General features: G+C 40.4%; 2 protein-coding genes across 2 annotated transcripts in view; one reads left to right on the forward strand and one right to left on the reverse strand.

Moving 5' to 3' along the window:
* The window catches only part of ChLD3 (Chitin and LDLR binding deacetylase 3), a 62748-nt gene extending 42318 nt beyond the window's left edge, over positions 1-20430 (forward strand). The window contains exons 2-7 of the mRNA XM_067766795.1: positions 3605-3850; positions 9110-9246; positions 9450-9603; positions 19184-19364; positions 19439-19961; positions 20040-20430. Of these exons, the coding sequence (XP_067622896.1) occupies positions 3605-3850; positions 9110-9246; positions 9450-9603; positions 19184-19364; positions 19439-19961; positions 20040-20318 (1520 nt within the window). The 3' untranslated portion in view covers positions 20319-20430. The remainder of the gene's footprint in view (positions 1-3604; positions 3851-9109; positions 9247-9449; positions 9604-19183; positions 19365-19438; positions 19962-20039) is intronic.
* LSm7 (U6 snRNA-associated Sm-like protein LSm7) lies at positions 20392-21264 on the reverse strand. Its single transcript, XM_067766796.1, has 2 exons — positions 21126-21264; positions 20392-21069 (listed from the first exon to the last, which is right to left on the reverse strand). The coding sequence occupies exons 1-2, from the start codon at positions 21141-21143 to the stop codon at positions 20752-20754; spliced, it is 336 nt and encodes a 111-aa protein (XP_067622897.1). The 5' UTR covers positions 21144-21264; the 3' UTR covers positions 20392-20751.
* Positions 21265-23232: the final 1968 nt, after the last annotated feature.

Raw genomic sequence — 23232 nt, forward strand, 5'->3', positions numbered from 1 at the left:
CAAGAAAAAAGTTCCACACAACATCTAGAAAGTATATAGTAAGTTGTCGTGGAAACTCCATGTGGGAGAGCGAAGAAAGCCTCCGCGGCACTGTATGCATGCATAAGGATACTAGGATGCACATGGAGCCTATCGTCCAAACTCTCTCATTGCGTATATACGGCAATTGTCAAGCCTATACTTTACTATGGAGTCCATGTTTGGTGGACAGCTACACAAAAAAGCACGTATACCAAAAAACTAAAGTAGTTATGCAGGTTATCAATGATAAGCATAACGGAAGCCCTAAAACTATACCGGCAGCAGATGCCATTTACCACATCCCAACTGTAGGCCTAATGGCCAAAAATATAGTGTTAGGAACTGCAGCAAGGCCTCGGGACAGCTTGAGTGCAGGCCGTATGGTCATAGCAGTATAAAGCCATGTAATATGATGCGAAAAGACTACATGGTCCCGTGCTTAAGCTTCAAAAGACCTCTTAGAGCCACAATTGAGCCGGTGGGCTGGCACAAGCGTGCGTGAAAAAAGAACATACTATACACTAAACCGGGTTGGTTGAAAATCTACATATTTGCTTTTAATGTCTTCTCTACCTTTGAAGTTTTCGCATGATTCCATCAGCTAATAAGCTCACGAAAAGCAGACTAACTTGACACTTCTTAACATCAGATGTAGGAAGTGCGAGCTGCAGGAAGAAACGGTTGGGCACGTACTATGTTCCTGCCCTGCGCTCGCGGGGCAAGGCTACAGCTACTAAGCGCGGCAGAGTTGCCATATCTCGAGGCAACAATTAAGCAAGGTCCAGAAAACTTCTAGTATTTGCCAAGAGAACGGATTTATTCTATAACATATATTCTGGTACCTAATTGGGGGCTTTCCCTTTGGTCGCCAAATTCTGGAAACACTACGGACACATTCAGTATATCTGAGGCCTTTTTTGATCGGCCCGTTCAACTCAACCTAACACCTCAACGGTCTCCAATCGGGACCAAAATAATATGTATGTGATACTTTTAACGTTGGTACTATATCGTTAATTTAATTTGTAACGATGACCCTAATACAAAATTACATAAATTAAGGTGGTCCCTAAAAAAATCAAATTAAAATAAATAAAAGGCTGATATACCTCCGGAGAAATTTAAGCCAAGTTTTTCTTCCGATTTGCGAAATGCTACTTTTTAATTTTCCCTACAAATTCGTGGGACGGGACCTACATATTTTATACGACTTAGAACGCCATCAGCTGGCAGATGAATTTTCACAAAAAACGACTTTCGGTGGTGTAGGCGGGCAGGCTACCACCACATCATGGTCAATTTTGATCTCGATCGAAGACTGTTAGGCGTGAATTCGCTATGGGGAATGTATAATAACCAAACTCGATAGCTCTATAGTCGAAGACAGGGTGGGAAATGAGATACCTGGAAAAGTTCTACACTCAGTTAGAAATTGTTATTTCTTTATACTAAATGTAATTTTTTTATGTTCACTTAGTAGGTATGTATGTTTAAAAAAATAATTAGACTTGGTTGGTCCCCAAATGTTATAAAAAAGTTACAAGAGTCCGCCACTTTGGAGCTTCTGCTGAGAAGATCTCCGACAATTTTATTTTTCTCCTTGCAAATACAGTCGGCATAGTTTTTTTTTATTTTACTTGCTTACTTGACCTCCGATTTTTAAAATAGATATGCCATTATTTTGGGCTCGAGAAGCTCTACAATTCCTTTTAATGTCCCTTCGACCTCTGCTGTACTTTTTACTTGCGCTTTTTTTTAAATTTTTTGGTGAAATGATAACCGTACTTTAACTGGCTACAATTAGTTTATCAAGCCAATCCAAAGCGACATTGGAGCTTATTGAACTATTGTGATTTGTTCAAAAGAGGTTTGCCATAGTGCGGAAATTGTCTGCCGACTATTTACATATCGCAAACCTAGATCAAAACAGCGATCAACTAAAAAATTACAATGTTTAGAAAAGTAGCCAATATAAGTTTTAGTGAGTGGTGGAACTAATATTTGATACAGTATACAGATCGGTAGGTATTGAATTGGCAAACCCGGTAGTATGCATAATAGGCCGGGTCGATTTGTGGGGAGGCAAAAAAATCGCCTATTGCTCTATGAAAATCATATTCAAGGGATCAAAATAAGAAACTTTGCCGAAGGAACCATACCTCTAAAACGAATTCTGATGTCCCCTCCTTTGGGTCGTATGGGCAAATTTTGAAAAATCCCACTTTGAAATGCCTATGTTTTTTCTCTTTGGAGTTTATTTTTCTCTTTAGAAATTTATTTAGTCAGAACATATGGAAATGAAAAAATGAATTTAACTTAGTAATAGAAAAGAAATTAAAAAAAAATTATTAGAAATTAGCGTTTTACAACCCCCTTTTAAAACCTTTAAAGGCATCACTGTGATGCATTTGCATGTTGTAAACCAGGCATGCTTAACCAACGAAACGATATCATTTCGTTACGATAATCAACGTTAATAAACGAAACGAAGTCATTTCGCTTCGTTTATTAACGTTAAGATCGTCAAATTAACGAAATGATTTCGTTTCGTTTTCTGCCATATCAAAACGAAATCAAATCGTTTATGTTGATTATTAATTTCAAACTATGCTGGCAAAGCTGATTGATGGCGGAGTCATTAAAGGTGAAAGCATTATCCAAGCTGATTGCAACTTTTCTCATGAATTTTGACAGTACGAACATTTCTCAGAGTATTTTTGACATTACCACCAACGAATTACACAAACAAATTACATAGAGTTTGTGTGTGTATGTGCGCTCGTTGTTGCCACCTTACGGCTTCACCATGGCTATAGCATTGCCAGCACAATTCAAACATAAAGTATCACGTTTTCGTTAACGTTTTTAACGTTAACGAAAGCTTTTCGTTTCGGTTAAAAACGAGATACAATTTATCTTGATAATTTCTTTATCGATAATATTTCGAAGTGTTTCAACGGAAACGGTGGAAATTTTTTGATAAACGATTAGCTTAACGTTAAGGTGCATCCCTGTTGTAAACATAGTTGTGTGGGTTTTTTATTCAACCGTTTTAAAAAATGAAGGTATATCACTGTGCCACAATTGCAGATCGTAAAATTGCTTGTGTTGTTTTTTTTAAGCCACCACAAGACACAGCAGGTAGAATTGAAATTGCCCCTACCCAAAAGTTCGACCCAAAGGGGGGGGGGGGGGGGGGGGGGGACATCAGAATTCGTTTTAGAGGTATGTTTCCTTCGGCAAAGTTTCTTATTTTGATCCCTAGAATACGATTTTCGCAGAGCAATGAGCGATTTTTAAATCGACCCGCCCTAATGCATAACTTCAAAATTTTTGATTTTTTCATTTACCTCTCTATTGATCTATTTGTCCGATATATAAATATTGATTGAGTATAAACGTACTTTCTTGGTATATTGTATTCAATATGTACAATTGTATCAAAACCCCAACCCTGGTTGATATATTATGAAGACATTCTTTAACCGTGTCCAATGGGGAGCATAATTTATAGGTTATAACTTAAAAAAATAAACATTTTATGTAAAAATCTAATATCGTTTAAATATCTTCTAATTTTTAGCACAAGCCTCAAACATATTTAAACGCAATATAAGGCAAAATATTGAATGTCTAACAAACGATCGCTTCTATCGCGATCCCAGTCGACCAGTGCATAAAATTTGGACAAATAGCGAATGCTCGAAATATTTTCTGTGCCTGGATGGAGACGTATTTGAGTTCAAATGTTCGGAAGGTTTATTGTTTGACGTTGTTAGACAAATTTGTGATTTTAAGCAAAATGTAGATAACTGTGACATAACAGCCGGTAAGCATATAAAAAAATAACCCAGTTTTAAAATTAAATTATTGACATATATACATAAATGAAATTAAATATGGAATTCATAGTTAAGATTAAATTACACCTTATATCGAGCCATAATCGCAACTGGCTCAAGTTGAAAAAAGCTTTCTTCGGAGTATAAGGAATACGCCTCGATTCCTTTTAAGGAGGAATCATGAATATTTTTCATACACATTTTTTTTACTAATCTCAGCTGGAACCAACGCCCGCTCCACTGCTTGTAGAGCACCTCATATCTTCGCACTAAGTTGCCGCCTGCCCACAGCCCCACAAAAGAAGAGATTGCCTCCTCTTGTAAAGATCTCATTATTTATTGTATGTCCTTGATGGTATACATTTTTTGAAAACCCTTATAAAACCTGTATATTATTAAAACTATGTTTTATCATCTATTTGGTAAAAACATTTCTTTCCAAAGGACCGGTGAAGCACGGAAATCATTCACCGTAGGTTCATGCCTGTAAAAACCTTTGTATTTTTGAAACTAACGCCTTAACCCCAAAGGTCAGAGTTAACATAGCACATGTGGTGAAGACGGAGGACATGATAAACACGTTGCAGCATCAAAAGATGAGTATATCAATACGGGTATGTAAGGCACTCCGTGGATCTAGACCAGTGGTCTGCATTGCAAAGCACAATTATGCCTGCATTGTGTATGCGAAAGGGCAATCACTTTTAATTTTTGGAGCCTCATGATCTAGATCCACAGGGGCCAGCCCTACACTTTCCAAATAAACTAGGAATCGGAGGGCGAGTTGTACATAGGTTAGGTTAGGTTGAACTGGCCTGTTCGTGAGGACCTCATATATTTATTTATTTATTTATTTATTTATTTATCTCGTTTTAATCTAGAAAATGTGAACATTTTCATACAGATTACAAGAAAAAAAAAAATAGACACACAGTTATTTAATCGTAAAAACTAAAAGTTACCTAAAAGTTTACGTACATAAGTCATTTAATATCGATTTAAACATATGTTTTGTGGAGGAAAGTCCAGACCCACAGGATTTGATAGCATATTAAACTCTTTTAAAGCTCTTGAAATTGGAGCATTAGACGCGTAATTTGTTCTAACCGTGTCCAGCCAGAAAGTATCGTGATTGCGTAGACTCCTCTGTGGGATGTTGAAACAAATTCTGGCCAGCAGAAATGGGCAGTCAATCGCTCCACTTATCAAGTCAAAAACAAAGGTGAGAGACAGAATAGAACGTCTGCTGTTTAACGATTTTAGGCTTATGAAACGACCGTAGGGCAAAGCGAACAAAAACTTTTTGCACACGTTCAAGCCTGGTAATGTGACAATTATAGAATGGCCTCCAGATAAAGACGGCGTATTCTAATTTAGACCGCACAAGAGAGGTGTATAGCAATTTTAATGTGTAAGGATCGGTAAAATCAGAGCTAAATCGTTTGATGAAGGCAAGTGTTGAATATGCCTTCGCTATTATGTAATTCAAATGGGTTTGAAACAGAAATTTACAATCGAATACAACACCAAGATCAGTAATTTCACTTAAAGTGGATAATCGAAGACCATCGATTTTATACCATGTGGGTAACGGACAGCGAGACTTTGAGTAGCAAACATGTGAGCACTTTTTTATATTAAGGTTCAACTTATTACGTTTACACCAGTCGGCAACATTGTCTATATCAGATTGTAGCCTTACCATGTCTTCATTGCTCGTAATTGTCGAAAAAATCTTAAGATCATCAGCGTACAAAAGAAAATTTGCGTAATTGAAACAGCTGGTTATATCATTGATGAAAATTACGAAGAGAAGCGGGCCCAGTATGCTACCCTGTGGAACCCCAGAAGTCGCAATGAAAGGATCAGATGATGCCCCATCAACCGTAACCACACATTTACGAGAGGAGAGATAGGACACTTTAGATTGGGACGTTGACGTCATTTCACTATCATTAGGTACATCATTGACAGAAGGGGAAGGCAAAATAGTAACGTCATCATTTGTGCTCATTTGAGGTTCTGACTCATTTGCAATTATGTTTTCCTTTATTTTTGAATTTATTGGCTTTACACTCTCAGCATTCGCAGCAATAATTTCAGCGGTTGTAGGCTGCTTTGGTAGGTTAATAGCTAATTTAGCAACAATGCTACTAAGATTTTTAACCTCAATAGTTAGTGTTGAGAGAGCGGAATCTTTAGCATCAACCTGAGAGCGCAAAGAGCGAACTTCGGCAATAAGATCATCAGATTTCAGCAGTAGATTTTTGTTGTCTTCGTGCAATGTATTGACACGTAACAGAATGTGTTCATTCTCCTGCCTTACTTTACTAAGCTCATTAGCAAGAAAAGCAATTTGATGCTTCGGATTATGCACATCTTCACTGACATCAGATATATTATTTGTTTTAAGCGGCAGAGTTGACAGGGGCTGCGAACGTATAGATGAGCGCCTCTCAGCTGAGCAGGCTTTGCAGAAAAAAGGCTTTCCTGAAGTGAGCAGAAAATCCAAGTCACTCTGAAGCAAACCAACACATTCAAGGTGAAAAAACTCTTTACATCCATTGCACTGCACTTTTGGATTCTCACGATTCACTTTTTGACCGCAGTTGCACGGCATATTAAGTATTATCACTCTCTGATTTATGTTTGTGTTAATGTATGTTTGTTGTGCAGAAATTATGATTTGATTGGTATCATTTAATTTATCCAACCTTCACTCTAATAGTATTGCACTTTGTCTTTTTTTATTATTTCTTAAATTTTACCCAAGAGAAAATACGAAAAAAAAAGACTAAGTCATTTTTATTTTATTTTTAAACTCATAAAGTGTACAAAACACAGAGCGATTAGTAAAACACGTCCGAACAAGATGAGCAATACTATATTTATACATATATATATATATATACTGAATGAGTTGTTGTTGTTGTTGTATTAACGATAAAGACACACCCCGAAGGTTTTGGGGAGTGTTATCGATGTTGATGGTCCTTTGCGGGATATAGATCCTGTAAGTTCCAGTAACAAAGCACCATTATGGTACTAGCCCGACCATCTCGGGAACGATTTATATGACCATATCAAACCTTCCAGGCCATACCGCCCTCCCCACCCCCTAGTTCCATGAGGAGGTGAGGTTGACATTTGGGTTGGAGAAGCTATATATTGCGCTGGCAACCCCTTGGGAGGGTTGCGCTACACAACCCCTTGAACCAATTTGGTATTTTAGTCGCCCCTTACGACAGGCATACCTACCGCTGGTATATTCTAATCCCCCTAACCCGCTGGGGGATACTAAATGAGTCAAAAGTGTGCCCAGAAGTTTCTTTAACGACCAAACTGAAAACCCCTATTCATTATGATATAAAATACTCGGTCCCCTTGGCAAATATTGCATCACTCCTTATAGTTGCAGTTTTAGTCTGGAGACCATATACCCTGGGACCCAATATAGATGTTTGCTTCGACCTATCTCGATTCTTTCCAGGGATTGCTTACACTCTAATACAATTGTATATGTTGTTGCTTGTTGCAGTTTTCTACTGCTTTGGTTAGAGCTACTACTTCGACCTGAAAAACACTACAGTGATCTGGCAGATTGCAGAATCTGTTTATATTCGGAGTTGTACCCAGAGCTTGGAAGAATGTCCTGGGGTGCGGGAAGTATCTTTATGCGCCTTAAAAAGTAGTCCCAAGGACAAGAACCACAGTAAGCCTAAAGCAGGAACGATATCAAGGATGGTGCTGCGAGATATAAAGGTAATTGCAGAACCTGGAACTAGTTTTGAAAAACTATAGCGTGGGCGCAGTGGCGGAGAGAGGAAGACAACATAATGGCGCTGCTAGTCCAACAGATAAACCTAGAATCATGAGCACGGCTCGTTTGAAGGTTTCTGGAATAGGCGTGCATGGATTAGGCGTTCCTTATGCAAAGACGGAAATCAGGGTTAAAGCAACCTATACTCGTCTATGCTATCTAACTTCAGTACTGAAAAACAAACGCGGTAGCAATAGAGCGGGAAACAAAACCGTCTCTTATGCATGGCTCTTAATGTGGAAGTCCCACCAGAGGAGTTCAAAAGGCTAGTGAATCAAGAAGGGTGCAAAGGACCACTTGTCATAGAAATACTAGGACAACGGTCTGCATGAATTGCAGAAATAAGTTAAAGCAAGACTTGGCCAAATATGTTGGCATTGTAGAGCAGCGGGAGGAATTCAACAATATATTATCAAAGAAGCTGAGAACTGAGAAGACCAGATCTTTTTTTCTAAGAAGAATCAAGTTAAAAAAAACCCTATATCACGAGGCAACACGACATTCTACTCATGATGTATACAGGGGCTGTACATAGTTTGTGAGAAAGGTGTTCCCAATGCTCGGCTATATCGTCAGTTTGAAGCTTGCCCTCAGTGAGCAGGAGTATTCATCAGGTGTCTGTTTCGTAAGCAGCAGCACGACAGCAACCCTTCCTTGGATCAGTGCATGGATTTCTTTTGCCGCGCGTATCTTACCTGCCATAAGGTAATGTTCCAAGCCAATTTGGGACCTCGTTAAGGGTGTCTGTTGGAAGAACATTTCGGGACTATATAGAAATTTAATACTTAATTTGAAATAGAAAACCTTTTTGATATTTGAAATAAATATTGTGACGAATATTATCATCACTAAGCGATACTAGTATCACTAAGCCGATACTAAGCAGCCACTCGAATGTTCGTAAACAAATCAATCATCATGTACACACATACATACAAGGCAGCAGAGAGATACCCACAAAGGCATGTCATCATCAACCGAAGTAGTACTCACATATACACACGCATATGGATACAAACTACAAATATACATGTATACGCTGGTAACCAAGCATAAAGTTCACGAAATTACTAGACCTTAGGAGAAATGGGTGAACGAGGAAACCGAGAGTATAAAAGCCAGAGCAAGCTGAGTAGTAAGCAATCTGTTTTGATTTAAGCACGCTATTGTTTGTGAAGTATAAATGTTATTGTGAAGTACTTTCAAAGTAGTCTAATAAAGACCATTTTGCATTATTGAATATTGGAGTTATTTATTCAACAGTTTAGCGATTCGAACGTTAGCAGAAGGTTTGGAATGAGCGGAATTTCCCTAAATTTGTTACAATATTTTATAATTCTTATATCCGGTCATTGGCTTAAAATTTTTTAAACATAGTGATTAACGTTAATGTTATAACTATTTTATTTTTGCCATTATTACCAAGAAAAACAAATACCAAAACCATTACTTGGACAAGCAGATTGTGAAGACAAAACCCATTTAGGCTGTGGTGATGGCACTTGTCTGCCAAATGAGTATTTTTGCGATGGTTCCGTGGATTGTCCAGATGAGTCGGATGAGGTATACAAATTTTTGGCAGGTTTTAATTTCATATACATATATTTAAATAAGCATACATATGTGACCCGGTCTATGAAAAGGTGGCTTATGCCTAAAAAACAGCTGTTTCTCGCAATTTCTTTTTTGTGTCATAAGCCACTTTTTCATAGACCGGGTCGCATATACTGAAGTATTATAACTCTTTACTTTGATAATTCTTTAAGGGGTGGTGCGACATGAGCAATGATCCAAATGCCGCTGATTCGTGTGATACGCGGAGTTGCATTTTGCCGGATTGCTTTTGCTCTAAAGATGGGACGCAGATACCAGGTCGATTAAGTCCGAATACGGTGCCTCAAATAATAATTCTAACATTTGGTAAGTATCGAATATAAAATTGTATATTGTGTGTACAATTTATTATAAACATCGGGTGCTAAGCATTTAATTTCGATCAGTCCAATCACTAATAGAGCTCCGTAAAACATCCTTTGTTTGAAGAACGCCCTATCCCATAATTTCTTTCAAAAACGCCGTACATTTAGTTATATGAAAACGGTAAATGCCCAAATGGTAAACGCCCAGAAGAATATGAAAAATTGCCTGCCATATTCATGGCTCCTGGATTAGCGAAACGTCTAAAGAACCCTCCTCAAGAATTAGGGGGAGTACGCTCAGCTCCACTTCACTATATTCACGATTGATTTGACCATCATTGTCCTCCTCCAACACCTTCAAAGTGCGTCTACTGCCTCCCCTTGATTTAAGGCTTTCGAGATCCCGTTTCTTGCTTATTGTGATTGTTATTCTTGTGACTTCTCGAAGAAAGGTCCCCAAGATTGTTATAGAACATATCTCCGCCTGCGTTTTGATATGGGGGATCCAGTGTTGCTTCTCATCCGTACATTCCAATATCTGTGTCGATAAATTTGGGTCCTAAAGCTGCGGAAGGAGCATAATTCGACTTCTACTCACTTTGGGATCTTGGCATGCGATATCGTGGTGATCTGTGCTCCATCCAAAGAAAAAGCTCCAGTTTTATAGATATTCACTAGATTGCTTCGATCTACTAGCTCCACAGTCAGCCACGTCATTCATCCTCTCGGGACAGCCTTACCCCCTTTAGCCACTTCCAAAAAGTCGGAGATAGATAAATTATCGTGAGGCTATGCACTCCGACCTAAAAATCGATTGTGCCCTCATTTTCTCTCGAATACGTCGTCTATGCTGAGCTCCCTGAGGAAGCTAAAAGTGGTGCTCGACTTTGGAGTGTATGCGCCTACTTTTCAACTTCACTGATCCAAAGCCCTCTTCTCGCAACGGCATCGCATTCGAGAAGGATGTGTTCTGCAGTCTCATCCTAGCTGTAGCAGGACCGACAGAAACTATTATACCATATGCCTAGTTTATGTATGTGGCTTTTAAGAATGCAGTGACCTGTGAGTATAGCTGTTAAGATTCTTAGTTTGCTTTTTGAGAGGTTAACTTTGGCTTCATACCGCTTTGTATTGTATCCTCCCATTCTTCACTTATTGTGTGAGCCATTCGCCATAATGCACTCGGGCCCTATGGGCCTTTCTAGCCACCCCATCCGCTTACTCGTTTGCGTCCACCCTTGCGGCCCGGTTCCCAAGCCAAGCGAATGTTGTTAGTAGCCTCTAAACGATTCAATATGTCCACGCACTCAAGGATTGTTGTTGATCTAGTATCAACTGAAGATATTGCCTTGAGCGCGGCCTGACCGCTGCTATACTCAGCGTTCTTTTCTTAATATAGCCTCGATTTGTGTTGATTTCTTCACACCTGCTTATGGTGACAACGTCGGTCTGGAAAATTCTGGGATATTTTCTCAGTGGTATGAACCCTTTAATTCTGGAGCTAAAGCTTCTCGCTCCGATGTCATCTAGTGTCTTCGATCATCGATGTACCATATGAACCATATGTGATGGCCTGGTGGAGCGCTTCGAGTCTGGAAGTTTCCCGCTTGAATTTGTTACTAAGCTCTATTTTTAACCGCGTTCCAAATCTTATAATCTTTCTGATGCCATCTTTAGAGAGGTGGATGAGTGTAACGTGTTTTTTTGAATCCCTCTATATTCCGGGACTGTATCACTTTGCTTTTGCCAAAGCCCTCCTTAGCAATGTTCACCAGCTCGCGCTTGGCGACCTTCTCAGTTACTATGTGTAGCGGCGTTAGCCTCAGCGGCACCTCCATAACCACCGTTGGGTATGTGCGCATGGCTCCCGAAATGCAGACTCACGCTAAACGTTGGAGCGTCCTGAGTAATTTCTTTACAGGTGCCAAAGTTGCTCTTGATACCCACGCAAGTGCTCCATACACTATTATGGGTCTGCATCCCCAGAACTTTCCAGCAATGTCTCTACATACCATTATTGCTTTTGTAGCCCTTTATATGGCCCTAGATCACATGTTCCAACCGTCCTCCATCCATTACCATCTGCCTGTTGTTGTTGTTGTAACGATAAGGACACTCCCCGTAGGCCTTGGGGAGTGTAATCGAAGTTGGTGGTCCTTTGCCGGATGCAGATCCGGTAACAAGCGCCATTAAGGCACCAGCCCGACCATCTCGGGAGTCACTGCTACAACAACAACAACCATCTCGGGAACGAAGGCTTTGGGGAGTGTTGTCGATGTTGATGGTCCTTTGCCGGATGCAGATCCGGTACGTTCCGGTACCAGGCCGGACTATCTCGGGAACGATTTGTTATGACCATACGCGACTTTCTATGCCATCCCGCCCTCCCAACCCCTAGATCCATAAGGAGTTCGGGGTCGCCAGAGCCTCGGCTGTTAATGAAACAGGATTCGCCACGGATAGGTGAGGTTGACAATTGGGTTTGGAGAAGCTATATATTGCGCTGGCAACCTGAAACGGTTGTGCTACACAACCCGTTGAATCTATTTGGTATTTTAGTCGCCTATTATGACAGGCATACCTACCGCGGGTATATTCTAACCCCCTAACTCACTGGGGGTCCCAAAGGTTCCTCAATGAGTGCTACGCCCAGTTCGTCCCAGGTACATATGAGTGCTATGCCCAGATCGTCACAGTTGAATTTAAGTTCTATCGCCGACGAAACTGCTTTATCATGGTGCAGTCTTTCAGCTGCATGTTTTTCTCTCACTGGCCATCTAGATCTAAGTCTGCTCGCCATGCGTTGAAGGAGCTTGTATTGGCTCATGGCCGGTGATTAACCCGAGGGTTGTACCAGTGTTTCGCCCCATCAAATAGGTGCGACTAGTCACAAATTATCAGTCATCAATATCCTCTAACGGGAGTCCAAAGAAACTTTTAGTTACAAAAGGGGTGGACCAGAGGGAAAGGGATGTTAACGGCGTTGGTTCCAAATTGCATTTGAAAAGAAGGTTGGTGTCATGTGGAAACACGTTGTAAGCATGGCATACATTACGCTGCTAGACAGCTGCCAGTCATTTGAGGCATCAATTGACAGATATGGCCCTGCTAGACAGCTGTTGGTCATTTGAGGCATCAATTGGTGGAAATATACATCAGGGCGTAAAGCAAAGTTTCAATCACGTTGTTAGAGGCGACATTCCAGTCAGCATTTTTTGAAAATTTTGATCAAAAAATATTCAAATATCATACCCCAAGATGATTAAAAACGTTCAAATTTAAAAGCATTTTCTTTTCGAAAATTATTGTATCGTCGGGAGAAAAATGTACCATAAATGTGATTATTCTTGAATAATCATTTATGATTCATATTTCGAAACGCTTTTTGTTCATTTGATATCATTGTATAATTGAGCTTTAATTGTTTTAGAGTAATATTTGAATGCTTTTCACAGTCATTTTCTGATCATATTCGTGAACATATTTCAATCGTTTTGGTTGAGATTTTTTAATCATTTTTGAATGCGATTATCATGCAGTTATCAGCCGTGTTTTTTTTACACGCGTATACGGTTTCGTTTGCGCGTGAAAAACGCCTATCCTCGCTTAGATAATGCTTAGGAGACCCATCTAGCGGCAGTGGTTAAATAACTAACATAACAGCACAGGGTGTACCGAAAAGCGTAGACACAACCCTCTGATGGCCATAGGGTATAACATATAGCTGAATCAGTTGCGCTGAATTGTGGACACTTATAGAATACATAGAATTAGTGTAGAGGGTGAAACAAAAACACATATTTCAGTTACATCTGAGCATAATGCCCCTGCAAAAATTGTTGGATCATGTGGTCCACTGGAGTACTTACCAGTATACTCCACTGTAATGCAGCAATGGACCAACTCATGTTTCTACGCGAACATATTGTAAGCCGATCATTGCGATCAACGATTGTAATCACTACACGATGTTTATTGGACTGTGGGTACTCCATGGATTACTCTGATGTAATGCGGAGCTGGAGTATATGGTCCAGTCCTAGGACATCGCAATGTTAATTGGACCATATTTTTTGTATGAATTGTGGTTAATTTTGGAGCACTCAGTTGGTCCATAGCGAGTACTCTATACATGCATGCATGGAGTACTCGCGATTTTTGCAGGGTATTCTTCATATCTCATACAAAATAATATACTACATGATAATCTTATTTCATCAGGGAAAGAAAGCATGTGGAAGTGAGCGCTTCCCAAGGCAGTCGGTTCTATGTACCGGAGCGACTCGGGATTTTTCCCCACCAAGGACTGTCATTTCAGTGTGACCCCATCTAATTTGTTTCGTTCCTCCCACAAATTGTCATCCTCACAGCAGCTCCTTGCAGCAGGACTGCTCCATATTCTCTTACTCCGGGAAGGCATCGAATCCAATCCGGGTCCGTCTCCTGACCACGGTCCTGAGAAATGGTTTTGCTGCATCTGCCGGAAAAGAATCTTTTTAGGACGGTCATACTCTGTTCAGTGTGTCTCGTGCAAGGGATGGTTGCATCGGACAGGTTGTTCTGGGCTTGATCCCAAAACCCGACGTCCACGTAACTTTTATAAATCTTTTGTGGCTCCTTGCTGTTCACGCCCAGGGGCGTCCCGTAGTCTACGTCTAAGCGCCCCCCCCCCCCCCCCACAACCTTCCAGCAGCCCCGCTGCTCAGCAAGCCACAACAAGTACCCGCTGCTGCTCGCGCCCCACGGCGCCAACAACTCAAACAGCCGCTACCACTCATAACTACAATCTTCGTAGTAGAGTCGGAAGCAATGCTGAGCAACAGCCCCTGCCCCCGTCTTCTCCCCCCTCTTTTCCGGCAGCAATCGTGTAGGTCAGGGAAACAGACTCTTAGTCCCTACCTCCGTTTGCCAGCACAGAATATATATGTTTGCGACATCCGCCCAATGCAGCTCCTGCCTTGGGTGCTGCCACTTCCCTAGATGTTCTGGTCTCCGCAACGGCAACCCCCCGACGGGTTTCATCGCGCCATGTTGCCAGGTCGCAAACCCAAATCATCCGGGTACCCCAATGCTTTCCCAAGGACGCCCAGTCCTAGGGCCACAACAGCAATTGCGTCCTGGCCTTCCCCAACCCAGGCGTAGTCACCCGTCACTTACCCCCAGAGTGGCGACGTCTCCCCTTATGCACTTCAGAATTCTGCAGTTAAACTGTAATGGACTAACTGGGAAGATTACGGAGATAGTCGATTTCATGAAGCGGCACAACATCCGCATTGCTGCGATTCAAGAGACTAAACTCACAGCAAGATCTGCATTGCAGAACTGCTCTGGGTATAACGTCCACAGGAAAGAGCGAGAGCGGAAATGGAGGCGGTCTCGCGTTTATCATACACCACTCTGTGCAATATTGTATATTTGATCCTGGCATCGACCGCAGGGACAATGTCTTAGAACGTCAAGGTCTATCTGTCCGGTCAGGCGATGCAAACCTAGAAATCATCAACATCTACATCCCTCCTGCCACCTCTTGCCCCAGTGGATACCGCCCTAATATCAGGGCCTTACTCACTGGCAACAATCGCATTATCTTAGGCGATTTCAATGCCCATCATGATCTATGGCATTCAAACTTGCGGGCGGACAGTAGGGGTGAGATGTTGGCGGATCAAATAGAAGAAATGACGTTCTGCACAATAAACGGAGACGCCCCCACACGTATGGTAGGAAGCTGTCACAGCTCGCCAGATATCTCAATCGTGAGCGCAGAACTCGTAAACTGCGTCAACTGGCAGCCGATGGTAACATTGGCATCCGACCACCTGCCCATACTTATTTCGCTTGAGCATAACGCCGAATTCATCGTCACTGAAAAACGCACTTTCATAAACTTCAAAAAAGGAAAGTGGGAAGAATATAAATCCTTTACAGACAGCCGCCTAGCTGCCCTCCCTATATCGACTGATGCCCGCCAAGGGGAGCGTGCCTTCCGTAAGGTCATTAAATCCGCCTCGGCACATTTCATTCCCGCCGGGAGAATTCCCGAAATCCGGCCCCACTTCCCGGCGGAGGCCGCAAACTTAGCGAGAGAACGTGACCTTATAAGACAGCTTGACCCAGGCGACCCCCAAATAAGGGATATAAATCAACGCATCAGATTGCTTGTAGATGAACACAAGCGGGCGAAGTGGGAGGAGCACCTAAGAGGTTGTAACCTCTCTACCGGTGTGGGTAAACTTTGGTCCACCGTAAAGTCCCTATCGAATCCGATTAAACACAAAGAAGTGCTGTCGGACGCGAAAAAATGCGCGAGCGCTTTCTGCCGACAATATATAATGCATCCTACGGTCGAAAAAGTTAGACGGAGAGCCAATAGACGCGCACATAAACACAAATTCAGCGCGTCACCAATCACCATCACCGCTAAAGAGGTTGAGGACGCCATTGGTCGTGCTAAACCATCCAAAGCAGTGGACCCAGACGGCATAGCCATGCCGATGCTTAAAAACCTAGGGAAAGAGGGGTTCAAATATTTAGCGCATGTCTTCAATCTGTCTCTTTCCACCTTTGTCATACCTGAGAAATGGAAAATGGCCAAGGTGGTCCCGCTACTAAAGCCTGGGAAACCAGCTAACATAGGTGAGTCGTATCGTCCGATATCTCTCCTATCGCCAGTGGCAAAGACACTTGAAGCCATTTTGCTCCATTATTTCCAAAGCAAATTTGCAGCTAGCCCCTCATCAGCATGGCTTCAGAAAACTCCATAGCACTACCACGGCGCTAAATGCCATTAGCACCCAGATAAATTGCGGTTTAAATCAATACCCCCACCATAGAACAGTACTCGTAGCGCTAGACCTATCAAAAGCTTTTGATACGGTCAACCATGGCTCGTTACTGCAGGACCTGGAAGGGTCTACCCTTCCCCCATGTCTTAAAAGGTGGACCGCAAATTATCTGGGTGGTCGGCAGGCATCGGTGCAATTTAAAAACGAAACATCAAAAACAAGGAGAATTAAACAGGGGGTGCCACAGGGTGGTGTCCTATCCCCACTTTTGTTTAATTTCTACATATCTAAGCTACCTTCACCACCGGAAGGAGTCACAATCGTTTCCTACGCCGATGACTGCACAATAATGGCCACAGGCCCAGGCCCAAAGATCGATGCGCTATGCAATAAAATAAACGGCTACCTCCCTGATCTCTCCAGTTTTTTCGCCTCGCGAAACCTGGCATTATCACCGACTAAATCTTCCGCGACCTTATTTCCAACATGGACGCCCCAAATGTCGACCATTTTGAACATCCACGTCGATGGCACTACGCTACCGACTGTCCGACACCCCAAAATCTTGGGTGTGACGTTTGATCAGGATCTACATTTTGGTGAGCACGCAGCCGCAATTGTTCCGAGAATTCAGAGCCGTAACAAAATCCTCAAATCCCTCGCTGGCAGTACTTGGGGAAAAGATAAAGAAACGCTCATGACTACATACAAAGCAATTAGCCAGCCGATTACGTGCTACGCGTCACCCATATGGTCGCCAAGCCTAAAAATCACCCACTGGAAGAAACTACAGGCCCGCCAAAATACTGCTCTCAGAGTCGCCACGGGCTGTCTTCTTATGTCCCCAGAACACCATCTGCATAATGAGGCGAGAATACTCCCCATCAGGGAGAGAAATGAGATGCTGACCAAACAGTTCCTGTTGAATACCCAGAAACCTGGGCATCCCAACAGACATCTGATTGATGAACCAGCACCGCCTAGGGGCTTAAGGAGTCATCTCCGTAAGCATTTTGAGGAAATACGGCACCCAGAACCCAGCCGTATGAAGCCGTATGAAGTGAAAAAACACAAGCAGGTCCTTGGTCGGACCTTTATGCCGGGAATTGCCCGGTTAATCCAGTACTTAACGAAAATTATCCAAAACTTGCGGAAGAGGAACGCATACTCCCCAGGGAAACGCGTGTCACTCTTGCTCAACTTCGTTCTGGATACTGTAACAGGTTAAACTCTTACCTATCCAGAATCAACCACGACATACAAAATGTATGCCCCGCTTGCAATGTGTCCCCACATGACACCAACCATTTCTTCAATTGTAATGTGGAACCAACGCCTCTAATACCCCTTTCCTTATGGTCCACCCCTGTTGAAACGGCAAGTTTCCTTGGACTCCCGTTAGAGGATATTGATGACAATTTGTGATCGGTCGCGGCTATTAGGTGGGGCGAGCATTGCTACAACAACAACATGTGGAAGTGAGCTATTTGAACCAAAGATAATTCGCAAACAAACTAGACCAATATACACCTGTGACTACAACATCCAGCATCAGCTATGATCGTTAACATCTTAAAATACGATATGGTACGGGATGTTGAAGCCATATCCACGTACATATGTCAAGAGAGTTTTACTTACCTTGGGTTCAAATAGTTCACAACCTTTGTATTGTCTAATGGTTGGATTTGTATTTTCCGGGAAGCCGAAGGCGGAGAAATGGTTGGGGACATCTTTTGTTAGGAGCAGTATTTACATTATTTCTTGTCTTGAAGAATAAAATTTTAATATATTTTTTCCGAACTTCATGATTGAAAAAATGTGTGTATGTGAAAAAAATAAGATCTTCACTGAAAAGTAAAGTTTTAACAAGTAGGATAGGATAGGATACAAAGGTCAACAAAGATAGTCAGAAAAGATTCAGAAAGCTGAATGAAAAATGTTTAAAAATTTTTGATTACCTAAAGTAAACACATTTGATTCAAACATGATTCCAAAATGTGATTGAAAAACTATATTCAGTTTTTGATCATCAAAAGTATTCATATTTGATTATTTCTTTTGTTTAATTGTGTGATAACTCATTATTTAGTCAGAAAGAGTAATCAAATTGTATTGATACCTATGTAGGAAAATTCAAAATTTAATCACCTAAATGCTGAGTGGGATGACAAAACTGATGTAAACATTCGGTATAAGTGTGTGCATACACATACATACCATGGTTTTCCATACGAATAAAAGGAAAAATGTATGCGAGTGTATTTAGTGTTGTCAAAAATTCTGTTAATGTTTTGGAGTTTCCGTCAGCTCTGTCTAGCAGGGTATGTATGTATTTATGATTCTGGATAGGTATGTTGTTACACTATCCAGATCGAAGATGAAAGAGAGTGACACGCGTCTCCCTGGTGGCCCAGGTTTCTGAATATGTTTGTTCAATATTTCATTTCTCCCCTAATGGGGAGTACTCTCGCTCACTTTGTGGATGGTGTTCTGGGGACATAAGAAGACAGCCCGTAGCAGTTCTGAGAGCTGACCAATGGCTTTGTAAGTGGTAATAGACGTCTAACCAAAGTGCTGCCGGCATGAGATTTGAGGCATTTATTACTGGTCCGGATTTTAGGCACAATTTCGGATGCATGCTCCCCAAAATGTACGATGGCATGCTTTACGAAGAAGAAAAAAATATGAAATCACTCATCAAAATAATTTCTTCTATATTTACTTAACCTTCCTCTACGTAGGGCATGATTAAAAGACATTGTTTTCTCTTATATCCCCCCTCTTTTTTTTCAGATGATGCCGTTAACTTTGAAAACTTCGATTTTTTCACAAATGTATTGTTTAGAGCGAATAGAAGCAATCCCAATGGTTGTGCAATTCGAGGTACGTTTTTCGTATCGCATCAATATACAAATTATCAGTTTGTGCAGAAACTGTGGAATGACGGACACGAAATAGCGGTCCACTCCGTAACGTATGTTGGAATAATTTCAAAATAGGCGTTTGGTGTGTGAATTTAAATTAAATTATACATTTTTTCCTCAACAGCCATCGTGGACCTGAAATGTGGTGGTCGAAAAATGCCACAATTGAAGATTGGTTTGATGAAATGGTAGGTCAGGCAAATATATTGAATCGTTTTGCCAAAGTACGAATGGAAGATATACGAGGAATGCGTGTACCATTTCTACGTGTCGGTTGGAATCGTCAATTTTTAATGATGAAAGAATTTGGTTTCGTTTATGACGCTTCAATGGTGGCGCCATATAGCAATCCACCACTTTGGCCATACACCCTAGACTATAAAATGCCACACACATGTACAGGTGTCAATCAGAATTGTCCCTCGCGCAGTTATCCTGGAATTTGGGAAATGGTGATGAATCAGTTAGAAGTTGGAGATTTCACTTGTAGCATGATCGATAGTTGTCCCTCGCAGTTAAGTGGTGAAGATGTGTATCGTATGTTGACTCACAATTTTAAGCGGCATTACCTATCGAATCGTGCGCCTCTTGGATTATATTTCCATGCTACATGGTTTAAGAATAACGACTACTTGCAATCCTTTTTGGTATGTTTTATGATACATAACATTTATAAAAATATAGGTACATATGTGCTCAATATTCAAAAATTTTAAACCTTTTAGAGATTTCTGGATGACCTGCAGATGATGCCTGACGTTTATTTCGTTACAAATCAACAAGCCATTCAGTGGATGCGCCAGCCAACGCAGTCCTCAGACTTGTACACATTCGAGCCATGGGCATGCAAGCCTCGCCAATTGGATCCACGCGAAATTGTTTGCAATGTTTCAAATACTTGTAAATTGCATAGCCGTGTTCTGCAGCAAGATCGTTATTTATACACATGCAACGACTGTCCAACACAATATCCATGGATACGAAATGAATTTGGTCTGGACTGATATTGGTAGCGGCGGAACGCCTAAGATTTTTTCTTCCGTTGCCATCCCTTGACAATTTACTTTATAGCTTAAATACAATAAATTATTTATATATTGATTCTTTTTATTAAAATTTACCACTTACATTACATTTTTTAGGTATTAAGTTTAAGTTAATTTTTTGCACACCATTTGTTTTACAAAATTTGGTTACATGTTGGTATAACTACATGAATACAATTATTGGGCAGACTACCTTTTTATCAAATTTTAAGAGCAGAAATGGAAGTGTACAGTAGCTGACTTCTTTAAGGTGCCCAGATTAAAAACATGTGAAAAAAATCTAAATTCAACCCCAACATTTGCAAGCAAGATTCTACTGTGCTAAAGAATAGTTTTACATAAATCAAATTACATACATTTTTCTTTCCTACAAGCTATTACTTTCCACTTATTACGCATCTTGTGTAATGAATGGATTAGGTATAGACTCCATACCATCTTGCGGACAAATTAGCACTAACGCTGTACCTCGACATACTACTAACCCCAAACTACGCGTTTCCTCAGCCAGCTTGAATGGCTCGTCTACATCGCGTAAATATTCGACGGTATTATCTAGTACCAAATTAAGCAATGCATCGTAGCCTTTAAGTATACCGGACGCTTCACGACCGCCAGCAAATTTGACTCTAATTTGTCTTTCCAAATACTTCGACAAATCTAAGATTGATTCCTTGCGGCGTTTTTCCTTGCCATCATTGCCACTTGACTACATGGAATTTTTTATTAATTACAAGCGAATTTCTTAAGGAGCTTTGTACTTACCTTAGGTTTCTCAGCCATATTCAAAATTTAATCAGAAATTATAATTATCTTGTAGATTTTCAGAGCTAAATTAATTTTTTCTAAACCAATATATTTTGTTTACATGTGGAGGTTATGTTTATTCCAGTTTGTCAAATTAGTTGTTACATTGTTTTTCAATACAGAGTGTTCCAAGTAGCAAAGTAAAACATTTGTATATTTCACTCCACATATTCAAAATCTGCCAAAGTTTTTAAGGCCGAGCCACAATAAAGGAACTTAAGATTTAGCAATTGACGTTTATTTCGCTTCGCCCTTAACATTCTCAATATACAATAAAAATACTTCGACCATATTTCGTGTAATATTCATGTATTAAATTTCAGTTTTTAACTGTAAAGAATGTTAGAAAAGTACCAGCAAGTGGGCAAAATAATTTCACTTGGAACTGTGATGGCACCCTTAGCCAAAGAAAATGTCAATTCTTCTTTTTGTGCTTTGCTTGCAACAAAAGTTGGAAGTTTGTTACTTTTACATGTCATATGGAACCAGTGTTCCTCGATCTGCCGTTTTCTATTAAAATACGTGCAATCTACTGATCATATATAATGCATAATGATTGAATATATTATTGAAGATTTAAAGCATATATGACACTACTTTATTTTTGCTTGTATTCCAAGCTAAAAAAACTGACGAAACTTTATCGGAACTTCAAAACACAAAAACAATTTCTATCATGAAAAGCGAGACCACTATTCCCCCAAAATTAGTGAGGTTGGCATGTTTTTGTTTATGTTTTACATTTTTTTTTTAAATTAACAATTTAAAAATAAAAACGATGCAAATAACACGCGAAATTTATTTCGGTCTTTAATGGCTCACTTTTTTCACAAGAAAGGTGATTTTAATTGTGTTTTTATGCACGAAGTTTTCAAACTAAAAACAAAATTTTCATGTGTCAGAAAAAAATAAAGAAAAAAGGGCCGAATCGAAATACAAATTGGCTCGTTTGTTTTTAATGAACTAGATTGTATTTTCCTTGTATTTCGTTAGTTTTTTGAAATATAGTTTACACACTTACACCAGTACTGAAGCCGTATTAGGAGGGAGTGCGAAAATAAATTGAAGATAAAATACAAGAAAAAATACACGAAAATAAAGTAGTGTCATATAGGTATAATGGAGATTTAACTTAAATCTTCTGCGTTTCGAGAGTTGATTTTGTATGATAAAACTTGCAAGATTTGCGTTAAATCCTTTCAGAAGCCTAAAGCCGGAGTCATTGGTGCCGTATGTCGTATCGCTGTATCCGTATCCCTAACGTAATCAGCTGTTTATCGTTACGACGGTTAACCAAACCCCAATTGGTTGGCTACGATACGGTTACGACCTTAGCGGCACCAATAATCGATTGCATTGATTCTCATAAGGTTGGTCCGATAAGGCACCAATGTCTCCAGCTTAAATCTCGAATAAAGCTCTAAGTGGATATATGCTATAATGTTGGCTGGCAACGTTTAAAAATTGTCGTGCCCACACGTACTTGTTGTCGACTTTGCGTTGATGAAAATCAAAATTTTTAAATTTTTTCGCTTGAGAGCTGGTCTATTTGATCATGGCCATCGTGATTGACATGCATTAGTGTGTTAGTTTTGTGAGAAAGTGAAATGAACAAGTTCGCTTAAGAAAAAAATTTTACATTGCGGTTTATTGAAACCTACGAATGAAAAGGTCGGATGAAAAAAAAAAATTGGCAAAAATCAGGTAATTTTTTTAGTGGCTTAAGATAGCATCTACAAAACTGCATACTCGAAAAAATTCTTAGAAAAAATATCAAAATTTTTTATGAAAATTCGCAAAATTTACAAGCAAAAAAAAAATCGTTATCCGATGAAATGTTTGCGTCTGCACGCTACGAATTTTCAATAAAAATGGCGCTTGATGCCTCCTGCTTGTGTAGTGGCCGGGGAAGCGACAATCACCCGATACGCACACAACCACCCGTTGCTATAGTTACCACCCTACAAGACGGAGGTAACCAGTTCACCCACACATTCAAAGCTTTTTTCGCTCTCCACTAACACATCGACGTTTCATGCTGTCATCGAAATGACAGTTTATTAAT

This window comes from Eurosta solidaginis, chromosome 2, assembly GCF_040869045.1.
Source record: "Eurosta solidaginis isolate ZX-2024a chromosome 2, ASM4086904v1, whole genome shotgun sequence".
NCBI classification, from domain to species: domain Eukaryota; kingdom Metazoa; phylum Arthropoda; class Insecta; order Diptera; family Tephritidae; genus Eurosta; species Eurosta solidaginis.